Source organism: Liolophura sinensis, chromosome 1 (genome assembly GCF_032854445.1).
Source record: "Liolophura sinensis isolate JHLJ2023 chromosome 1, CUHK_Ljap_v2, whole genome shotgun sequence".
In the NCBI taxonomy this organism is placed as follows: Eukaryota; Metazoa; Mollusca; class Polyplacophora; order Chitonida; family Chitonidae; genus Liolophura; species Liolophura sinensis.
In genome coordinates, this window is record NC_088295.1 from 68,950,297 (window position 1) to 68,971,800 (window position 21,504).

Sequence of the window (21,504 nt, forward strand, 5' to 3'; positions counted from 1 at the left end):
TGCGTATAATGTCAGACTGATCACCGGCATGCAGGTAGACAGAACGGTTACACTTCACCTACAGCCCACGACGGACGTGCGATACTGGACTGGGAGGACAGGGGCAATTTGCCTCTCGCGGATACAGGAGGAGGTGTTAAGATTCCCACCGTCCCCTCCCCGCCGGCTTTTCTGGAGGGTGTCAAAGACTACAGAGATATAGATAAGGACGATAAGCGCGCTGCAGGGCTGTGACAGGCGGGTGGAAGGGGCACCAATCGCTGGCTTGTTTGTACCTGTAATCAATAGAAAATCAAGCCCTTTATCTCCCCTCCGTGTGGATACGGACAGAGCCACAGGACGGCCCAGTGAAAACAATTATGTGCCTTATTGACAGGGAATGGTTAAGACCAAACCATTTCAAAGTTCAGTTTACTCGGTGATAACCGGCACATCGACTATTCTTGCTTTCTGGCTTGTTCGAGTGTTAGTTATTGTCAGGCGGCACGGGAACAGGTAGACGTTTAGGGAGGGTGTCCTGGGCGACCGCAGGGCGTGTACAGAGATACCTACAGCGTATGGGGCCGACCACTGTGCGCGGGCTTCTAAACCATAACTGATCCTGGGAGAAAGGTGTAGTATAAAAGTGACCTGCCCTGCAGTCTGAGCTCTGATATGGCGATTTGTACCTGAGGCTATAGCATCACTCGCAGACAATCCGACCAAAGCGGTAACCAATGCGGGACAGAGGTAAAATTTCCCCTTATTATTACACTATAAAACAATTACAACGAATTATGCCCGAAAATGTAAAAAAAACAACAAGCTTTCATGAACCCTTTTTGTGAAATTTTGTCTGATTTTGATTTTTGTGCGATGAACGATACTACTCATAGACGATTAGGGCATTGCTGAAAACCTAGGCTAAATTGTAGTAAATGAAAGTGCTTTTAGGTTTAACTTAATGTTTTGTTTCATTATCTCACTTTATCAAATTTATAAAAATTTCTTCTAGTATTATTTGCAAACAAACTTACGCAATTTTCAACATTTCATCACAATTAAAGTTAATGATTGCCTTAAAACCGCCGGTACTAATTATCCCTTATATAATATGAAATATTTATTTGAACTCAGAATAAATGGCTGATCAGAAGTGGAGAGTAAATTTTTTATTCATATCATGTCATTTCATAAAATTTTAAAGAACAAGTTTTGAGAATTATTGTTTTGTTTTTTGGGGGGTTTTTTGTTTTTGGTAAGAAATCATTTATTGTAGTTTAACAATGCCCACTAATTCAAGGGTATGTTGATTTTCATCTGGTTGTACTATACCGTTTTGTTGTTTAGCCCTGCTGTTGACGCTTTTATGATCTTTCGGTAGCTACCTACCGTTAAAGATGGCTTTTTAATTGCCAGCCTCTGAGGATTGCTAAAAAAAATGTTAAATTAAAAGATTTGTATAGGAAAGTCTGGGAGCCAAATCTGGTGGACTATCTTTGGTTATTGATGTTGGAATCATTGTCGTGATGCTGTTATTGTGGGTAGCGCGTGGTCTCCAGGGATTTGATTAACAACTCTATACAGCCAGGAACAAGAACTATCTCTAGTCGGCATCTTGAAATCGCTGATGTTCAAATTAGATTTTCTCATACTGGCCACGCTTTCCGTGCAGACCACCTCCATTTATCGCAAATGTTTATCTCATTCTTTTCACCTTCGATCATGGATGAGAAAAACCAAAATAACTCGCCTTTTATTTCTTAATGACCCACAACAGCTTGATCGGCGTCACAAAACAAGTTAAGTGTCGTTTCCTTAGTTCAGTAACATATGGAGGGTTGGAGGGCGTTTCTTTACCCTGACTGTCCTTGTGTACCCCCATTGTCTCCATAATACGGCTTCACCCCTGGGGAACGGTTAGGGTACCACTTTAAGGATCTTCGTTCTCTGACTGTGAACTTTTAACTACTTACATAACACATCATTTGCAAACGTGGGAAGTTCGCCGAAAATCGTGCACAATTTGTTATAAGTCAAGATTTCCTTTTTATCAGAATGACACCTCAAGAACTGTATATTACATGTATGTAATTATGGGTTACTTGAGTCATTAATGGATAAATTTCTTTGTGTTATCTGACTTCCTCTGAATGGATGTTTGGCTCCAATTCACAGATCTGTCTAGTTTAATAGGTATGTACATGTGTAATTAACCTCACTGCAAGTAACATGGTATGTGTAACCTGTCACTGGTATTACTTCAGGTTTTGAGAAAAAATAGATGTCGGCTTAATACAGGCCAAAATAAACTAATACTGCTCAATAATTTGGGTTACCACGGGATTTTTGTCCATCCGGAAATTTGCTAAACCTGAGCTTCGTCATACTTGTTCAACAAATTAATGTTCAACAAATAATTTATTCCTAAACTTGTGTCATAGGGGAAACAGCATTCTATAACCTTACAATACCATTTATTTTTCGCATAACACTAAATGAAATATAATTATGTATTATGTTTTTCTGATTATATTATTCCATTGAACTACTATGAAAAATGCTCTTAAGATTTATTGTTAAGATTTTCATAAATACACTGACTCAATTTTGAATCAGTACATTTATATTTCCAACTGATTTTTAAGAATATTACAACATGTAAATGGCCATTCATATATATTGTTGTAGGAATACACGATTACTTTCGAATAATATATAAATATAATACAAAATGCCAAAAACTGTTTGAATATGGTAAATCTATTCTTACAGATTTTAAGACCATTGCCGAAATTGAAAGAGTGCAAATACGCTGTGAAAATATATTCTGCTGCATTTACCATAATTAATTATAACTTCACAAATTTGAGGACTTTGTTGACTTTCTTCTGTAGTGCTTTTTCGGCTAACAGGATAACGGTTTGCACAATGCAAGTGATTCATTGCCATGAATTTTCAAAACACTACTTTTCTGTATGACACAAATTGACGATATTTGTGACGGGATCAGAACTGTTATAGAGGCAGTCCCCCTCGGCGCCAAGGAGTGTGCACAAAGCTGTTACAAAATGGCTGTGTTCGTTGTGTGCGGCAAACATAACCCTTTTGTCAATGACTTAATCCCTGTGTTGGTAAACTGCCTTCCCACATACACACACGTGCCACATCCCACCAACCGTGACCGCGTACAGTAATTAATTATCTATAGATTAAAGAAATAAATTTACATGTGTCGAAAATGATGAAAAAATAAAGCATTTTGACTGACACCGTAGTGGTAAAATTGAAATAAAATTCCAGCTTATCGTCACTGCAGATGCTGTGCTCCCTTACGCTTAACGAGAAATAATTTCATTTGACGGCGGTCAGCATTATGATTGGAAGAAACCGGGCAGAGACCGAGGGAAAACCAAAACTTCTGCAGGGTGCGGTGGTTAAACGTACCGTACATGCTCCTTGCGATATGCTTATTGTCCTTGAGATACAACACATGTTTAATTCTGATAAGTAATCATGAATTGAACAGGTATTTCCTATGGACATAAAGCCATCTCCCGTCTACAGTAGGAAGAATATAGTCATGTGATAAATATAAGGAAGAACCTGATATACATAAGCACTGTATACTTATATGACCCGGATTACCCGTAAACACCTTTGTAATCTGCTTTTGCGAACTGCATTTCATCCAGATGTACAATGTTAAAGTCAATATAATACAATCTGCGAATGTAAACTATGAAAATGGTTTAGTAGTGAATACAAAGTGATGGGTACGGCTGAATACACACGACTCTCCTCAGAGACAACAAACGGTGATTCAAACCATTGATCCGTGTATCGGTGCCCCTAAGTAGGGCTGTCCCACCCGCCACATGACGTGGGCCGGCACTCACCTCAGCTGTCCATGAGCGAACGCGAAAAGTTTAAAAAAAACATGTGAAACCAAACGTGCCAAATGGACTGAGAATGTTAGTCAATAAATACCTTCTGTTTTCTTCGGGGCTTTTTAGATCATCGCCGTGCAATGACATCACGAGATGAAATAAAATATACAAAATAAAATGAGTTTTCTCATGACCGAGACTTCAAAATTCCCAGTTACGAAACCACTTTAAAATATTTCGATCTGATTTTTTCTAGTTGTATTATATCGAAGTGTTTTGTGCTAAAAATTAGAAGACAGTTGTGCTATCTCAGTTGTGCTATCTGAGCTAGGGACATTCGGTCAATTACTTGTATTTATTTTCATAGACTTAACTTAATATGTCATGTGGCCTAAGTCGTGAAGTTACAAAAACTGGTTTTGGAAGTTGTACGGAATGGGTCACATGGCGTATAAGAAAAGGAAGAAGATACTAGCAGGAATCGCATCTGAAACTTATTCTCTTTAATATATTTAATAAATAGGATTTCTCATAAGGTGAAATAACATTGTATAGGCAAACTACTTTGTGAAAAGGGTTTTCCTATAATACATCCTTTTTTTTACTTCCCTGAATGCTTTTTAATTATAGGCCTTTATTTCTGATTCACCGTTGTCTCGTCGTTGTGATTGATAATAGTACACATTTTCGCTGATATAACTAACTGTGTCATTCCTTCTAAGTGAATGGGTATATCTTCCATTTTTTTCTTTATACTGGGAGATTGCGTTGATAAATTTTATATTTGTAAGTAGATCTGGTTATTTATTTCTGGCCGACAATATTTATAGGTCAGCGTCGGTTTTGAAGGCGGAGGAATCCGGATATGGTAAAGTGGTAGCATCGCCCAGTGTCAGTTAGGTCCTTGTTATTCCCCCTTAAAATTCATTCCGAAGATGAACTTGAAAAGATTCGAACACGAAATCTAACAATGTAATTGAGCGCTGGTTAGTGGTCTGAACCCCCACGGAGTTCCCGATCCGGAAAAGCCTCGTACGCCGTAAAAAAATCACACTTCTCCACCTGTTTCTGTTGTCCTGTCAGTGACGATGGGGGACGGTTGGGAAGCCGCCACTCTGAAGGAAGATGAATTCGAGGAGTTTTGCGTCTATGTTGTCAATGACAGACCATGTGACCGGGTGCTGACTAATCGAGCTCAAGCTTCACTCCCCAGAAACCTTACCCTAAAGCCATCGCAGTACAAGCCAGATGTAAGTAAATCCTGTTTTGATATGATATTCTCTGTATTATATTGCTGATTATTTGTTCTCAATACGTAAATAACTGCTGAACATATATTCTCACTGTTTAAGTTACTTCTCAACATTTATTTTCACCATTGAACTGACTACTCACTATTTAAATCACTAATCAGGTGGCTGGCATATAGCAGTGATACCTAATATGTAAACATCCCCGCACAAAATATGGTGTATATTTATTTAAATATAAATATTGCAGAAGCTGTGATCTTTTTTCTAATATGTATTCTCCAGATTGTTATAATAAATATCCATGCGACCTCTGGGTCAGCCGTTAGTTGTAAGTGCCCTAAATTATCTATTAAAAGTGTTTTGACAAAATCGATATCACAAATAACTTACTAAACTAACCATCTCTTTTGACTAAAGTGTTGTCACCCTGACCAATGGGGTCGCGGTTCGAACCAGCTCTTGTGCATTGGGCTTCGGGTTGAAGCCAAGATGTTGGTGAGTCAGGTTGTACTCCGACGACCACTCCGGCTTCCTCCATTAATAAAACTGCCCGCCGTCGTGTAATGTGAAAATTCTTCCATACGGTACTGAACACCAATCAAATAAATCAATGAAGAGAAATTAAAAGAAACAGATAAATAAGTGCTGTTATTCGTGTTTGATATCAACGGTTAGGACATAATAGCTACATAAAATATGAGAATATTAGATGTATTACATTAGTTAGAGGTCATCTGAACTACGGAGCATTCAAATTAAATGAATAGAATACAAAGACAGAAAGGAAAATGAAACTACAGTTAGTGAAACAAAGAGCAAAGACAATACAACGGTTGCTATGGTCATGAAAAGTAGATGAGAAATGTAACCACGTGGCCCGATTTCAGGAAATCGAAAGTTAAATTAATATATAGAAAAACTGGGAAGATATATTTGAAGAAATTGAGAAAACATATCTGTATATACATGTATGTCAGGAAGGCACTTCAGCTATGAGTGTTGACCTGAACAACCACAGGAGTCGAGAGAATGTAACAAACAGTGCAAATTCACCATGAACGGCCTTAGTTATCCCTTCAGACTTCGAACCCTGTAGACATTGATCTTGTGCTGTCTCATCTGTTATCTTGATCGTAGCCGTTTAAACTTTTTTATTGTTTCACATTTTAGATTTAAACATTTCTCAAGAGATTCCGGTTTAATTTTCTTTTTATCTTCTTTCTTGGATGTATTGTGAATATAACTTTATTCTGTTTGCCAAGATTGGTATACACGTATTGTTAATTTACCAAAGACTCGCTATTAAAGGGTCTCTCGTAAAACGCAAGTATAAACTTATCAACACCTTCCAAGTGTTAAAATAATATCTCTTATATCTGTGTTGTAAAATGTGATTGACAGTATCTTAAAATGTACGTCACGCGATGACTGTTTGCTAGTTTACAAGATTTTTAACATTTATAATGTCCGACACAACATATACAATTGTTCATCTGACATAAGATATAGTGTATTCATTTTCTCTTCTTGTTGTAAAGTATTAAATTTTTAGCACATTACAAAGTGTTAACCAAACATTACAAAGCCATTTTCTCTTCCACTAATATCAGTGTTTATGATTTAACATTTTAAAAGTTATATATGTATATATAACATTTCAGTTTTATGAAAGTATGATATACCGCTATATATTGACTATTTATATATTTACTGTATAGTGTTTATGGTAAATTAGTATGAAGTTTAATTGTGCGGAACACTTTCCGTTATTTATATTTTTTGTGATGTCTACAATATAAACTTTACAATGTCAGTACAGAATATTATCAGCCGTACCCAAGTTGCCAGTAACGTTTGCAAAATTGCAAAGTTCCTTTGTAGTACCTAACCTGTTGTCGATCATAACTTTTATTTCCAAGATAGCAATGGCTGTACTGACTTGCTTTTTGCACCAGGCACTGTTTTCACACCATATGCATGTCTTTTTACCTCTTTATAATTTGCCGATCTAAACTGGTTTATCATTTTAATAGTTTATATGTTATGGATTTGAGAGTTGGATTCTATGTCGTTGTTCTCTGCCGGTTTTGTCGCTTCTGGGCACGTTTTCTATACTCCGTGCGTTAATTATAAAAGTAAAGCAAGTGAAATATCTGATTTTCTTCTGGCTGGCTCGCTGTTGTTATGCTACTGATTGCTTTAGGTGGTGATAATCACTAGAGAGCTTGCACAAACAATGAAAAATTCATAAGAGAGAGCTGTAAAAATAGCTGAATGGTTTTGAATATTTTGTAACTACTTTCGAGATAATACCCACAAGAGTGCAACGCGTCTCTTTTCAAAGAGTATACCTGTCTGGCTAAAATAAAATACGGGCTTCACCTCTTTGTCAAGGTTAGGCTACATGCCGGGTGTTATCGCCTCAATCAGGACAGAGGTTACATGTCTCACCCGTGTGACGTCATAACCTGACCACACGGTTAAGACGCCGGCATTGTCGTAGGGATGGATATGTGTGGACACTTTTAACATCGCCTGGGAAGTTTAGCCATAAATCCCGTTCATAGATTTTGTCCTGTATACGGATCACTCAAAGCTTAATCGTTAAAGTAGATAGGATCAGCGACTGCTATATTAATACACGTATTAAAAACATACTCAAAGCATACAGAAGCACAACACTTGAACTTTTAAATGCAGTGAAACTTTTTATCTTGGGCTGTTTGAAGCCTATGCTTACAAACAAAGCAGCCACGGCTTAAACCACCTTATCTGCAAAATGGCAATATTCAGCGGTTGGAATAAGTTAATTTTCTCTCTTTTCACACGTTTTCTTAACCTCTTAGTTGTTGAAAGATATAAATCTGTAAAATGTCAATGGCAGTGTCAAATTTCGGACCGTTTTGTGCCGCGTTTCCTCTCTAGTGTTAAAAAAATGTTTTGTTGGTTGTAACTTATTTGTTTTGTCTTTTAGAATCCGCGTTTATTATTTACATGCTTGACTGCGTATCTAGGAGAGAGCGGTGACGTGAACAGACTGAATAGAGAAAGTTCAGCTTTACTTACAGTTTCCATGCATTGCCCCAATGTGAATTTTTGATCTATTTGTTTGTATCCGGTGTCCTGGTCCCATCATCGCTGCAGGAGACTGGGTGACTCCCAGCTAGCTTGGATAGGCCACAGTCTCCCACAATCGTCTTTCATTTCATGGGTCTCGTAAAGTATCTCCTCCTGAAAAGCTACCCAGCGGCTTTTCCATCCGAAAAACAAGCCCGTGTTTTGACCCTCTGAAAACGATCCGAAAGGCGTCAGAAACCCCATGAACGGTGTGAGAAATAGAGATGCATGCATGACGATCATTTCTTCACAATTTTTGTTAAGCACCTATGTTCTGGTACTTCTTCACTGGTTAGGCCTCTTCTATAGTCCACCATGCAAATACGAGTGTCGCTTACGTAAGCATGTTTTACTGAAGAAAAACGAAGCCATGCACATTTTCTACGGTATCACCGAGTTGCGGACTTATACTGTTACAGTTTGGCCCAGAATATGATTAAATGAAAGTATTTAAAACTACAGGTAGATCGTAGAATTACCGATAGTGGTTTTCTTAAATTAGACTATATTCGATGTATTTAACTCATTGTCATTCCGTTTTTTCATCAGCAAGTTTTGCTAAGTACTCTATCTACACAAAACTGCGCTATTTTGAGTCTGTCTGTCCGGTACCTTATTTACAATAAGCTAGCGTTTCCATATGGAAGTACATATTATCCTGAAAGGAACATTTTGTTGTATGTAAAAATAAACTTTCTTTGTGATTGGTAAGGATTTAAACATGAATAAAACTTCAATAGAGTTTTATTTGGAGCTGACATCTCCTGTAAGGGTCAAAAAAATTGTGTTGCACTTCAGTTTTCATAAATTGCGGAATTAATTCAGTTGACTGAATCACTTCAAAGACGTGAATAGAAAACCAGACATAGAGCTGTTGTGAATCCGCGGAAGCCAGTGACAAAGAAAAATTGTACATCCATCTGGTGTCTTGGTACTATGCAAAGCGAGCACTTTTCCACCTTGTGCCTCCTACTTGAGGAAGCACTCAGTTCTTTAACTATTAACTTTCCAATGGTAAACTGAACATACACGGTGACTTTATAATCATGTCATTATTTCCTTAATTGCTGCTTATGTATTCTTAAAATAAGCTGAAACTGCAAATAAAAACGTTTATGGGAAATTATCATGGGTATATACATTTGTAAAATGTCTATCATCGCATGTCATACATAGATTTAGCAAAAGTACCACCATTTTCCAACGATTGGATTTGAGTTATCTCGAATGGCGTCTTAAGGCTTGAACAGGGATGAGTCTCTTCTGCTCGGCGTTGGTTGCGCTTCCTGTAAGCATATAAATAAGTAACCCAGTGTCAAGTGTGTAGAGATGCCCTTATTTGGAGAATACGTGTGCTAGGCTGCGCTTGGCTGGTTGTATTATCTGAGACCTTCATATAAACCAAGATAGGACGAAACATCTTATAACGCCGGCATTGCGCTGCAGACGCCGTACACGTTTTATTTTATTTTTCCTTTGTTGACCACATACAATCAAGTCTTTAAGTTAAGTCCAAAATATACCAATGTCTCGGTCTAAACAAAAACTATGTTCTCCTGCGAGATGTGTATTGTTTTCAACAGCCAGGAATTTCAATCCTTAGTATTTGACGTTAGAAAAGAATATTTTTTCTTTATATATTCAAAAGTTCAAACATTTGAAGCCGTGTTTTTGTAGTAAAACCAACAAGACAGAGCGAGAACTGAGTACAACAGAAACAGGATTAGACTCGTAGTGGAACGGGAAAGGTAGTGTTAGACGTTGAGCCGAGCTTTTGGCATCAACAATACACCTTCAAGATTAATTACTTTAGTACACAAACGTTATACGATATGTTGTGAGCGCATATAATAAACGAACCCCTACCGCCTATTTTACTCAGCGTGTGGTACATACTATATGTGCATTACATCGAGCTCAGTACATCAGCCTAGTCAAAGTGGTTACTGGATGTGTAAGAAATAGAGCTACCTGAAGCAATGTGTCTGTTTTATTTACACCTTACCATCTGTGACGGAGAATTTAAAAAATGGTTGCAGGCCCGCAAACAAATCACACTTCCTTCAACAATCAGTCCCGTTTTCTTTAGACTTAAAGCTGCCAACTTTTGACAAAGGTGAAAGGAATTGTTTGTCGAGGGCAAATCGCTTGGTTTCAACTCTCCTATTTCTGTTGCTTTCATTGTACAAACCCACTGTCTACAAAATGAAGCCCATTCTGTCAGGCTTAACGTTAAATAAGGCCCTTCCCTCACGTTCCCAATATTTCACTCTGCTTGGTCGTAATTGATACATACTTGGATATGTTTGTCATGAATGAATATCCCCATACTATTTTTCCTTTGTATAGTGTCTGAACACAGAAATATCTATGATGTTATGAAAGGCCATCACATCATATCTATTGTACTTTCCAAGATGAAAAATATAAAGGTTTGCGGTTTTTGATAAATCGACTTTGGACTCTATAACTGAGGTTACTCAACCGGAGTCCAGATTTCACCGGTTACATGTGGCCATTTGCCAGCAGTCATACTCTCTATCCTGTAGTCTCTTATATCACTCCATTTGTTGTAGGTTTTTACAATGTAAAACCTGCCAATGAAATCATTATTAAGTCTGTTCTGGAAAGGTAAAATGATTGGATCAAAACGATTTACAAGGCCTTACTTTGCTGGGTATGGGTAAGTTTTGGATTCATGGCAAACATATCCAAGGGCGTGTAAAAATGTGTATGGTATCTATTTTTGGGTTATCTCAATAAAAAGTCACACACTCAAAATACCCACGCTGATTCGACTGCGACATTTAATTTTTTCGTGCATTGTCTGGTTACTTCCACCGACATGGCGTCGTCGTATAACGGTTATCGAGTGCTGTGTATAGAATCAGTCATTATGTGTATATATATATATATATATATATTATGTGTATATTATGTGCATTATGTGTATATATATATATATATATATATATATATATATATATATTATATATATATATATATATATATATATATATATATAGTGAACGGAATAGGTGTGAATCGAAGCATTTATATTATATTATTTTTACTTTTTATAGTTATGATCAGTTTGTTAATTTCCTTATTGACGAACGCGCAGGGCGTGATTCGCTGTAGAGATTCTGTCTACTTGTGTCACAGTTATTTAATGAGGCTTGGTTGTTCAACCAAGCCATGTTAAGGTCCATTTTATTTGCTTACATATACATATAGTACTGGTGATGGTATAACACGATCGCAGTATAGTATACGCCTTGTGTACGGTATCCGGAGTAACGTTTCTCTTACAATCTATGGTCCTTTGACGACCAGCACAACAATATGAACAAAACCATTTAAATCGCGATGCGTAAAAGCCAGCACGGTTCAGTTCATTACAATCACTTTTTTCATGCCTTCCTACTGATTAATTACAAGGTATACACATCACCTTTAGACCCTCAAATCGCGTCGCTTCGACAAGGCGCAAAAGTTTAAACCTGTTTTTCAAGGGGCGCAGAGCTAGGAGGATAGGCAAACCGTTACTGACACGTTTAATCATCTTTCCCAGCAGGATTGTGCCGTTATTCTCTTCTATTCAAGTCTAACGGAGTTTCTTTGGCCGTTCAAGCGAATATTTAAATGTCGCTATATTCATCATGCTAATATCAATCATACTATCATGCACAATGAGAACTTTACCTGTTCTTTGTCGGATATCCCATAAGCGTATCTTCTCGCCCATATATGACCACTGATAAGAAGATTACTGTAACGGGTTCTCTAAAGTCTGAGAAGCGTGCTGATAACATTCATTATGTTCAGGCGAGATTTCTACCCCCTTTATTCCTTTTTTCATATCCTTTGGCATGGTGGATATGTTAGGGGCGTGACAAGGCATCTGTAATGCAAAATTCCTTAGAAGTTACTCTTTTTTAAGTATCTGTTTTTTGATGAATCAGCAAAAATGTGTTTAATCGATTATGACCTCTTCGTCAATATCATTATTCTCACTGTTTTTTCCTCCTGAAAATGACTGAAATCACTGAATTCAATTACACTTTTCTTTGATTTGGTATTCTGGTTTGTATGTCCAAACAGATGGGTACGAAGCTTTCTTAAATTTGCTCCTTGAACACTGTTTTGAACATTTCATTGTCCAATGTTCTTCTTGTTCACACAAGAGTCATTGAGATTTGTTTGTGTATTTATTTGCTACCGACTTATATCTTATCAAGGGAGAAACTTGGATGCCTTAGCCGTCCCAAATTCACCAGGACACAGTGTTTATTTAACGGGTCTGTATATGTGATAGAAATCCTGCACAGGTGTGAAAAAGATTAACGATTGACAAGATATCTGTCAAACTTGTCCACTCTGTGCACCTGGTTTTCACTTGGAGATTTTTATGTCCGGCTAATAGTGCAGCGCAGTCAATATACTAAACAATCTTCACTTACTTTTGTAACTCACTTTAACAATTCCTGATAGTAGTGGACTGTGAATAAGGAAGGAGGAACCATGGTACGCTGAGATATGCACAAGCGCAAACAGACACTTTGTGAGGGATATATCGCAATGATCTTTACCTTTTAAAAAAGTATGCTAGAGTTAATTTAAAGTTGTGCTAGAAATTATGATATGCAAATATTTTCTGCATATTGTTTGAAACAAGCTTATTAAAAGCTCAGAAGTATAGTCTATCATCAATTGTCTTTATGGTTATCTCTTGATGGCATAGACTTTGTATTGTCAACTCTTGCAATTTTGACAATGGTCTAATGATCGCTGACTGGAAACAGATACGGGAAATATTCTGGTGTCACTTAGCCTGACAAAACGAAACTACTCAGAAGTTAAACACTCTTGACCGGAAAGGTAACGAGTTGACCCTAGAACGGATCTTTATTGAGTAATATGGATATTAGAAGCAACAACTGAAACGAGCTGAAAGATTCCTTGGTAGTTTAATGGGTGAATAAATAACACTTGGAGTTGAAAAGCAATTGCATGGGCGGATAGATACTCTTGCCAGTGACGTGCTCTTATACAGCAGGTCCTCTAAGGTCAGGGATATTACTATACAAGACGACGATGAAAAAACCAATACACAATGGGGTACCTCACACACGATTCCTCATTATTGTCCTTGAGCGACCACGTCAAAATGTCGTTAACTAGGCAGTTTTATGTCCGCAGGATTTGTTCGGAAATCTATCTGCTCTCTTTAACTGTAATTATCTAGATATCTGTTTTCTAATGATCTGCCACCAACGAAACCTTTCCGAGAGGGTAATTTGTTCAGAGATGCCTTGTTATTTTAACTATGTGGTATCTGCTCAAAACATGTTAAATTCATCAACAGAAAATGTGTGTTAATCCGCAATAGTATAACCCAAGGTCTTGTTATACATATATGTGGAGGCTTTCGTTTCTCAGAGAATGAGTAAAGGATCGTCAAATCTGTAACATGACAAACGACGGAGAGTCAATTTTATACTGTACCTGTGAAGCTATCGTCATAAATTGACCTGAATATCTTTTTTATTTTAGACCATGGGCGTGTGGAGTGTCGATCATATACCACGTGGTACACGATTCGGTCCTCTGATTGGAGAAATCATTTCCAAAGACGACCAGCTCCCCCACTCACACAAACAGTATGTTTGGAAGGTAAGCGTAACCAATATCTCGCCTCTGAACTTCCTTGGCGTTATCTCAACGATACTCAATGACGATGATTTCCATGACATTCAAAATATCTTTGGGTCATGTTAATAAACTGATAATAACTTTCTGACAAGTTACAGGTATCCGCTTCTCTAGATCGAGTGTATTTTTGAAAACTGTCTCACCTTAATCCTTACTCTTGACTTACGCATTTGTACAGGAGTATTCTTGTCTTACGCACTGTTTGTAAGGAAAGTAACTTCAGAATGAAGCGAAGTGTCTATATGATTTACGGGCATTAAGCGTCTGACTGACACACTGTTGTGCAGACAGAAACGCTAGTTATCTGCTTATTAATGACACCATTGTGGTCTCGCAGAAAACATCTGTGCAACGCTGTCCACAAAAGAAAGGATTAAACCAACCATGATTAAACTTTTAAGTACGATTTGTCTTTTTAAATGGGGAACGCAGTAACGAACGTGATGATTTGAACGGAACTCAAATCCACCAGGCACGTCCGGGAAGCGCTTCGTCCTGCAGGCTATTCAACCGGTTATCGCTGAATGCGCGCGTATAGGCCACATGACTACGAGAGTGCGGTTTTTGACATCTCCTATCTGAGTTTATGATTGATTTTAGTCAGAAGTAGCAGACAAGAGTCCTCTTTGTGAATGGAAAATGATAAATGAAACTTGTTATCAACATTACTCTTTCCTTTGGACATTTTTTAAATACTGGTATCTTGAATTATTTGGCAAGAATCGAAACTTGATGTTGCTTGCACAGCATATGCTTATCTCACGACGTGTTGCTCCTTTGGTCCGTGAATCTGTGATGAAAAAGAGAGTCCGCTTAATATGCAAATACGACTCAGAGATTCACTATTTTCATAGTTTTACTTTTTGTAGGGGTTGTAAATATTTAACGTTACTGGCTGAGGGGATGCCAGTGAGTATAACATAATGGAACTACAACAGACAATCAAATGATTTTAGGCATATACTCAATTTTTTGCACTAAATCAACAATAAGTCATGAGTTGGAGTGGTTAGATTCGAAGTAATGGAGAGAAAGATTCATCGCATATTGCTTTTACTCATTTTCTAACCTGATTTAGTACTGATGCTAATTTGCGGACATTATGCAGAAGTTGTTTGTACATTGTGAATTTTGGAAGCTTCTACTCATGCACATTTTAACTCCTTTTTTGCTCGATGATGCATTTAAATGTCATATTTATGATTAGAAATGTGTAAAAGAATGTTCCTGAAGCTCCGCATGTACTTAATACTTTGACCAAAAATATTGTGATTATAAAACAGTACTACTAATAGTAATGTAACAATGTTATTTCTGCTCTGTTTTAGGTCTTTAAGAACAACTGTCCATATCACTGTGTGGACGCCGCGGACGAGAGCAGAAGTAACTGGATGAGGTTTGTCACTCCTGCCACGTGCCCGAATGACCAGAATCTTGTGGCATGCCAGCTAGACCTCGACATTTACTTCTACACCACCAAATCCGTGCCCCCGAATACAGAGCTGGTGGTGGGTGCATGTCGAGAACTGGAGGACCGAAAACACCAAGTGAAGAAAGGCTTATTACAGAGGGACAGACCCAGTGAGTTTGATGACAGGGGTCTTGCTTAAGCCTTTAGCACCTATAATTTTGGCTTGTTTGCCGACTCTGACGCAAATGATAGTTTTAGAAATGTTCCTCTCTTAACATCATCCAAGCACTAGCTAGTGAGTAATTCATTGCTAGCACATTGGGTGTCAGTGGAAATTCTGGCAACTCTATTCAGTACGACTTTGTATGAAACTAAGCGTTGAGTCCGACATTCGTATGCCACAGTCCAGATGTGACTTGTCGAAAAGGTGTTCTTCGTGACCCAGTAGCAGGCAATTGCATAATCTGAAAGTTAGCAAACGACACTCTGATCAGATGTGGATCAAGGGATACACTGCCACGTTCCCACCAATTATGACCACGTGACTGCGTCAGATGTATTGTTAACATCCCAGTTCTAAACTTTCATTCTCGTGCGTCACCAGGGTGATCTGAAGTAAACCTATACCTTTACAATTGCGTGTAGACTGGCTTACTGATTTGAACAGCTCTCGCCGCGCACTGCTTTCAGTAAAAACACTTTCAAAAGAATTTTATTGCTGTAACTTACCTGTTTTGTCCATGATACCACACTGCCAGCAGTTTATGCTTTCTGGTGCGAAAGTTGTTTTTGATTCGGCCTCGTTCAAATTCGTCTGTGCGTTTTCTGAAGATCATCTTCATAACACGAGAACACGCAACGTTAATCCACCGAGCCGTGGTGTCTCAGAGAAAACAACAAATAATACTCAGAACAGGATGTGTCTTTCGTAAATTCTATACCCGCTAGTATTATATAGTCGAAAATAATCTCTCAACTTTCTACTACATTGTCAATCGGTGATGCGAAAGGGTTTCAAATATCATGCCAGCATATCACGGTTCAGAATGTTTATGAAGGCCTGAATGTCTGGTTTACTAGTCATATATGTTGTGCTTACAGAGTGATATCTTAAAATGTCCACTGGTCTAGAACATGAGCCACTGAAAGTGTCGTTTGAAAAAGTGACATGAAAGTGGCTTTACAAAAGGGTGGTGTATCCTTGCGGTTGTTAAGACTGTCACGCCCTTCGTAGAGGCAAAACTGTAAGGCTTACAGGTAAACGTTAGGATGACTATTAAGTTTTTAAGCCAGTGTGTACTGTTGTAGTACTGTTGTAAGAAATTCGGGTAACACCTGAGGGATATTATATTGTAGCTGACAGCTGATGTCATAGTTATGTTAATGTTTGTGTCGTTACAGGGCTACATATATTCCCTCGGATCTCCTCAAGGTTTCAGCCACCACAATTACCAGGGATGTCGAGTCATGACTGCCACAGCCTTGCCCTTCAAGACAGTGTGTTTAAAGAGGACAACAGTGATGGTAGTATAGACAGCGAGGGCAGTAGTAGTTACGTACTAGACTTCAGCACCAGGAAACGGGATGGCAGCATTGGCAGTGACACTGACATTTATAAAGGCTGCACAACAGACAATGTTAGTCCAAAGAAGGAGCAGTCACTACTGTCGTCCGTTCTTCTCCTCCCAAAATCGCGACGCCAAGGTCAAACTTGGAACGGCAAGCCGAAAAGATGGACCAAACCATAAATGGCAAGCGTGGTCATTCAGCTTTCCTATCCTCGACACCAAAGTCTCATTCTTCCGGAATCATTGAAAATCTGCTTCTGAAGAAAATGAAGGAAAATGGTGAGAACACTGAGCAGTTGACAAGGAAACCCAAGTTACCCAAAACTGACAAGGAGAGTTTGCCACTGGTTGAAACGTAATGATTCTCATGAATCAAAACTAGCTCATGACAATATTACGAGTAAGATAACACTTGGCTCACCTAAGAAATCCGACCGTGGCCTTCCTCACCAAGCTTTTCGTGGATCCATGCCAACGGACATTTTTTCAAGCGGACTTCTTTCTCACAACCTCGGGTTCTCAACAGCCATTCTTTCTGCCATCTCATAAATTAGAAAGTGGTATGTTGCCGGGGTTTTCCAAAGACTCTGTCCTGCCAAGACTTCCTCTGCGTCCACAGTTCAGTACATCGCAACCACGATGCTTTTCCCTCCACACCCTTTCCACAGTATATATCCTGTGAACCCGATGTTCCAGTATTCGTTTTCCGGTTTCCCGCCTTACCCGTGGCCTTTCATTCCCCCGAATTTCCAGAACGCTCCCGTTCCCTCGGCTTACAAGCCTATCCCATCCCGGCAGCTCCATCCGTTCGTCAGCCCCACCCTACGGAACAAGCCCTGAACCTGACCAAACCAAAGATCGAGCAGTTCTCCACGACAAGAGGCTACCGCTCACTCCCGTACCCATTACGTAAAAAAGATGGCAAAATGCACTACGAATGCAACGTGTGTTACAAGACATTCGGTCAGTTGTCAAACCTAAAAGTGCACTTAAGGACTCATACCGGCGAGAGACCGTTCAAATGTCAGACATGTGGGAAAGGCTTCACCCAGCTGGCCCACCTGCAGAAACATCACCTTGTTCACACAGGTGAGAAGCACTCATCAATGCCAGGTGTGCAGTAAGCGGTTTCAGCAGCACAAGCAACTTAAAACACACATGAGACTCCACAGCGGTGAGAAACCTTTCCAATGTAAACTATGTCCAGCGAAGTTCACACAGTTTGTTCACCTGAAACTGCACAAGAGACTACACACGAACGAACGACCATACGAATGTCCAAAAGTGTCATAGGAAATACATCAGTGCTAGTGGTCTGAAAACTCACTGGAAGACTGGGAATTGTATCCTCCCTGAAGGGTGCTTGGACTATAACAGTTCCTTATTTGATGCTAAACTCGCCAGCATGTTTTCAACTGATGAAAATCCTTTGTCAAGTCTTCTTCAGATGACGTCAGAATCTGGCCCAGGTCATAACTTGAGCGACTCGGGAGATGAAGGTGGAGAAAGTATTCGAGGCGGCCATCATTCCTTACCAAGTTCACCGGAAGTGACGTCACACTCACCTCCGGATCCGCTCAGTTCTCCTTCAGATGGTTCTCCAAGCCATTCGGGGCTATCTCACTAAAAGACACACGGACGCTATCCGTATAAGGAAGAATCGCTATACTTGCGGAGATGATTTGCCTGTGCTTTACAGCCAGCTATGTTCCATACAGTTTCCACCCTAAACTACTATGCTAAAACAAGTGGATATTTGTGCGTTATAAGATGATGGTGTAGATATAGTATACCAAGGAAATGACAAAGATATACCTATCGTCTATATGGGTGAAGATCGTTTTCTCTTTCCAGAGCAAAGACTGTTTGAAAAAATATTCTTACAGACAGTAAAACAAATAATCTGAACATCGCAACGAGAAGACCTGTAGCTGTTTGAAGTCCCCCTCTGTCACTGCCTCATTTTTATGTCTGGGGATTTTGATTTCTTTGAAACTTTTATAATGGTGTGCGTGTGGTTCTTTTTATATATTTTGTTTAAGTTTCGTATTTTGTTTGTCTTCTGATCTCGTTCGCTTTCACCTGATTATGAAATTTACTGACATTGTTAATACGGAAGCGCTAACATCCTATTTTTAGTGTTACAATGATGGTGTGCCTGGTCATAAAATACTTATCAAAACGACAAAATCATGTCTGATTTAAGAAAAGCCTCTCAATTATTGATGCATTAAAGTATTATTAGTATTTTGTCTGACAGAATTTTGCTCATATTTTGAAGAAGTGGGAATTCTAGATCCGTCCAAGCGAATCTCCAGCGGCATTATTTCGTCGACAAACGTCGCTAGCAATGCATGTGACAGGCTAATAATTTTTAACACTGACTTCGACTTACCGTACTAATTGTATTACATGCCATTAACTGCGTGGTCCAGCTATTATGAGCGACATAATTAGTATATCAATTTTCTGCAGGCAATAGTATTTATTTGTAGACTACAAAAATTGTGTGGTGTGCTTTATGGAAGGTTAATGCCGCTTTTCTACTGAATGGGTAAGTTTGTGTGCTTTGTCTAAATAAACTGTGTTTTGTTTGACAATAAAGTTTATTTTTAATAATTGAAAGAAAAGTATGTATCTTTGTCACTATTTTATTTAATCCATTGAATAATTGTCAACCACCAATCTAAGGTGTAAGAGCAAATCCCGGTGAATGACCATACACAAAGGACTTATCGTTTAATCTTATAAACTCTGGGCGCTATGTTGTTAACGAAAAGAAGGTTAAGTTTGAGACAGAACAGCATGAGTGGTACCTGCACATGAATATCAGATGGCGTATGTTGTGTAAGAGACTAGTCTCAATTAACCAATGGAATCAGGTAGCGAGTGCCTGTGATCCGAGGGAAGATGACGCTAAATAACAATGTTCAGACCGCACTGTAAATCAACAAGAACCGCTTAGAACTTTTGACAAGGGATTTTTTTATAGCTTGAAGAGTACAAGCTGTGTGCAGCGTTTCTCGTGTTCACTTTAATTACAGGAGCAGATGTTATTATTTCTCAATTTTCTCATTTCCATTATATCCACCGTGGTAAATATAGGTGTGGGTACCATGTCCCATCAGGGCGTTGTCGACAACAGGCCGCATGTATATGGGGCCAACCAAATGTCTGCCCGAAATAAGTTCGGAAACAAGGGAATTGAGATGTCATTAAAGGCCGTGTCACTTTGATAAATTCTCCTCCGAGATGAGCCTTTCTCTCTTCTCTGTGTGGAATGTTCGGGTGAAACCTGAGCACAGCCATAAAGCCCGCGTGTTATGCCGGGACGGGCTGAGCTTGAAGTGACCGCGGAGAAAGGATACACTGTTGGCCACTCACCTGGCCTGTTGCTAAGGGGCAATCAAGGAAATCGAGTGGAATTCCTCCCTCTCAAGTGACGCCATCATTTGCTGTCAGACCGCTTCCACACCGGGGTTTACTTTCATTTAAACCCTTGACTCTGAACTCTTGCATGCGATTGCACCATAAATTCTTTTGACAGCGACCGCATGCACGGTTAATTGAACAGCGTAATAGTCAGCGGGATTGTACAAATAATAAACTTTAAAACCTAGGAAAGCATGAAATGTCCGCCAAAATACACGATCATTAAATAGTGCATCTGCCCAAATACGGTGGAAATCTGTAAACTATCAGTTGGATTCGTCGGCCCATTGTAGATCACGCCAATATAAACTGCTCACATAGACCAAGTTCACTTACGTCCCACAAATGGTTCTCTCCGACATACACTGAGTGCACACTGACAGGCCGTATGGCAGCATAATGGCGGAATTTTATCTCGTTTCCTCCTCTGAATGGTTTTATCTGAACGAGTAATGCTACACCAAGTTATTATCAGTTCAAAATTATCCTAGAAATAAAGCGAATTGATGAACAAACCGTCGAGTGAAGTGAAAAGATAACTCAGAGAGTTGACGTCAAGACAAATCAGAATCATAACCAAAGCAGATGGCCTTGTTGCTATGGATTTCTGTTGTTATTTTTTTTTATTTTCACGGGACTCTGTAACCTAGTCCCGAGATTACTCATGAATTGATTTTTGAGGTTATTGTAATGAAAGTGAATTTAGCTGCTACACCGTGATATGGTTGACAACCCCAGGTAAGTTGATATAGCATGGCTTTTAGTCCATTGGGGGAACGGGGTCATTAAGCACAGCGTATGGGATACATACTGGTCCGTAGATGGCAGCAGCCTCTATGAAAGGTTAACCGGTGAATACCCCAACCGACTTTTAATTGACCTATACGCGTCACTCTGTGTAGTACGAAGCCCATTCCAGTAACTATCTCCTAGAAGACTGACAAAAGTATAACCTGCTATAGACACAGATTTATTTAAACAGCAAAGAAATACTGAGAGAGAAAGAGCTCATGTATTTTGAAAAGGCTAATGGCACTTCAAATCTGTACGTGTCATAACAAATATGTATATAGAAGGAATAACAATTAGACCAGAAACACAGAGGTCAAGAAAACCATAAATAATCCTTGTAAAACATA

The 21,504-nt window shown here is 38.9% G+C and overlaps 1 protein-coding gene across 1 annotated transcript; it reads left to right on the top strand.

Moving 5' to 3' along the window:
- The first annotated feature begins 205 nt into the window (after positions 1 to 205).
- Positions 206 to 19,484, top strand: LOC135463574 (zinc finger protein 408-like). Its single transcript, XM_064740880.1, is given in 9 exon segments — positions 206 to 729; positions 4,953 to 5,119; positions 13,796 to 13,915; positions 15,283 to 15,535; positions 16,767 to 17,110; positions 17,113 to 17,280; positions 17,488 to 18,030; positions 18,032 to 18,214; positions 18,216 to 19,484. Coding segments are annotated over 9 exon segments (2,136 nt in total). The 5' UTR covers positions 206 to 716; the 3' UTR covers positions 18,561 to 19,484.
- The last annotated feature ends 2,020 nt before the right edge of the window (positions 19,485 to 21,504 follow it).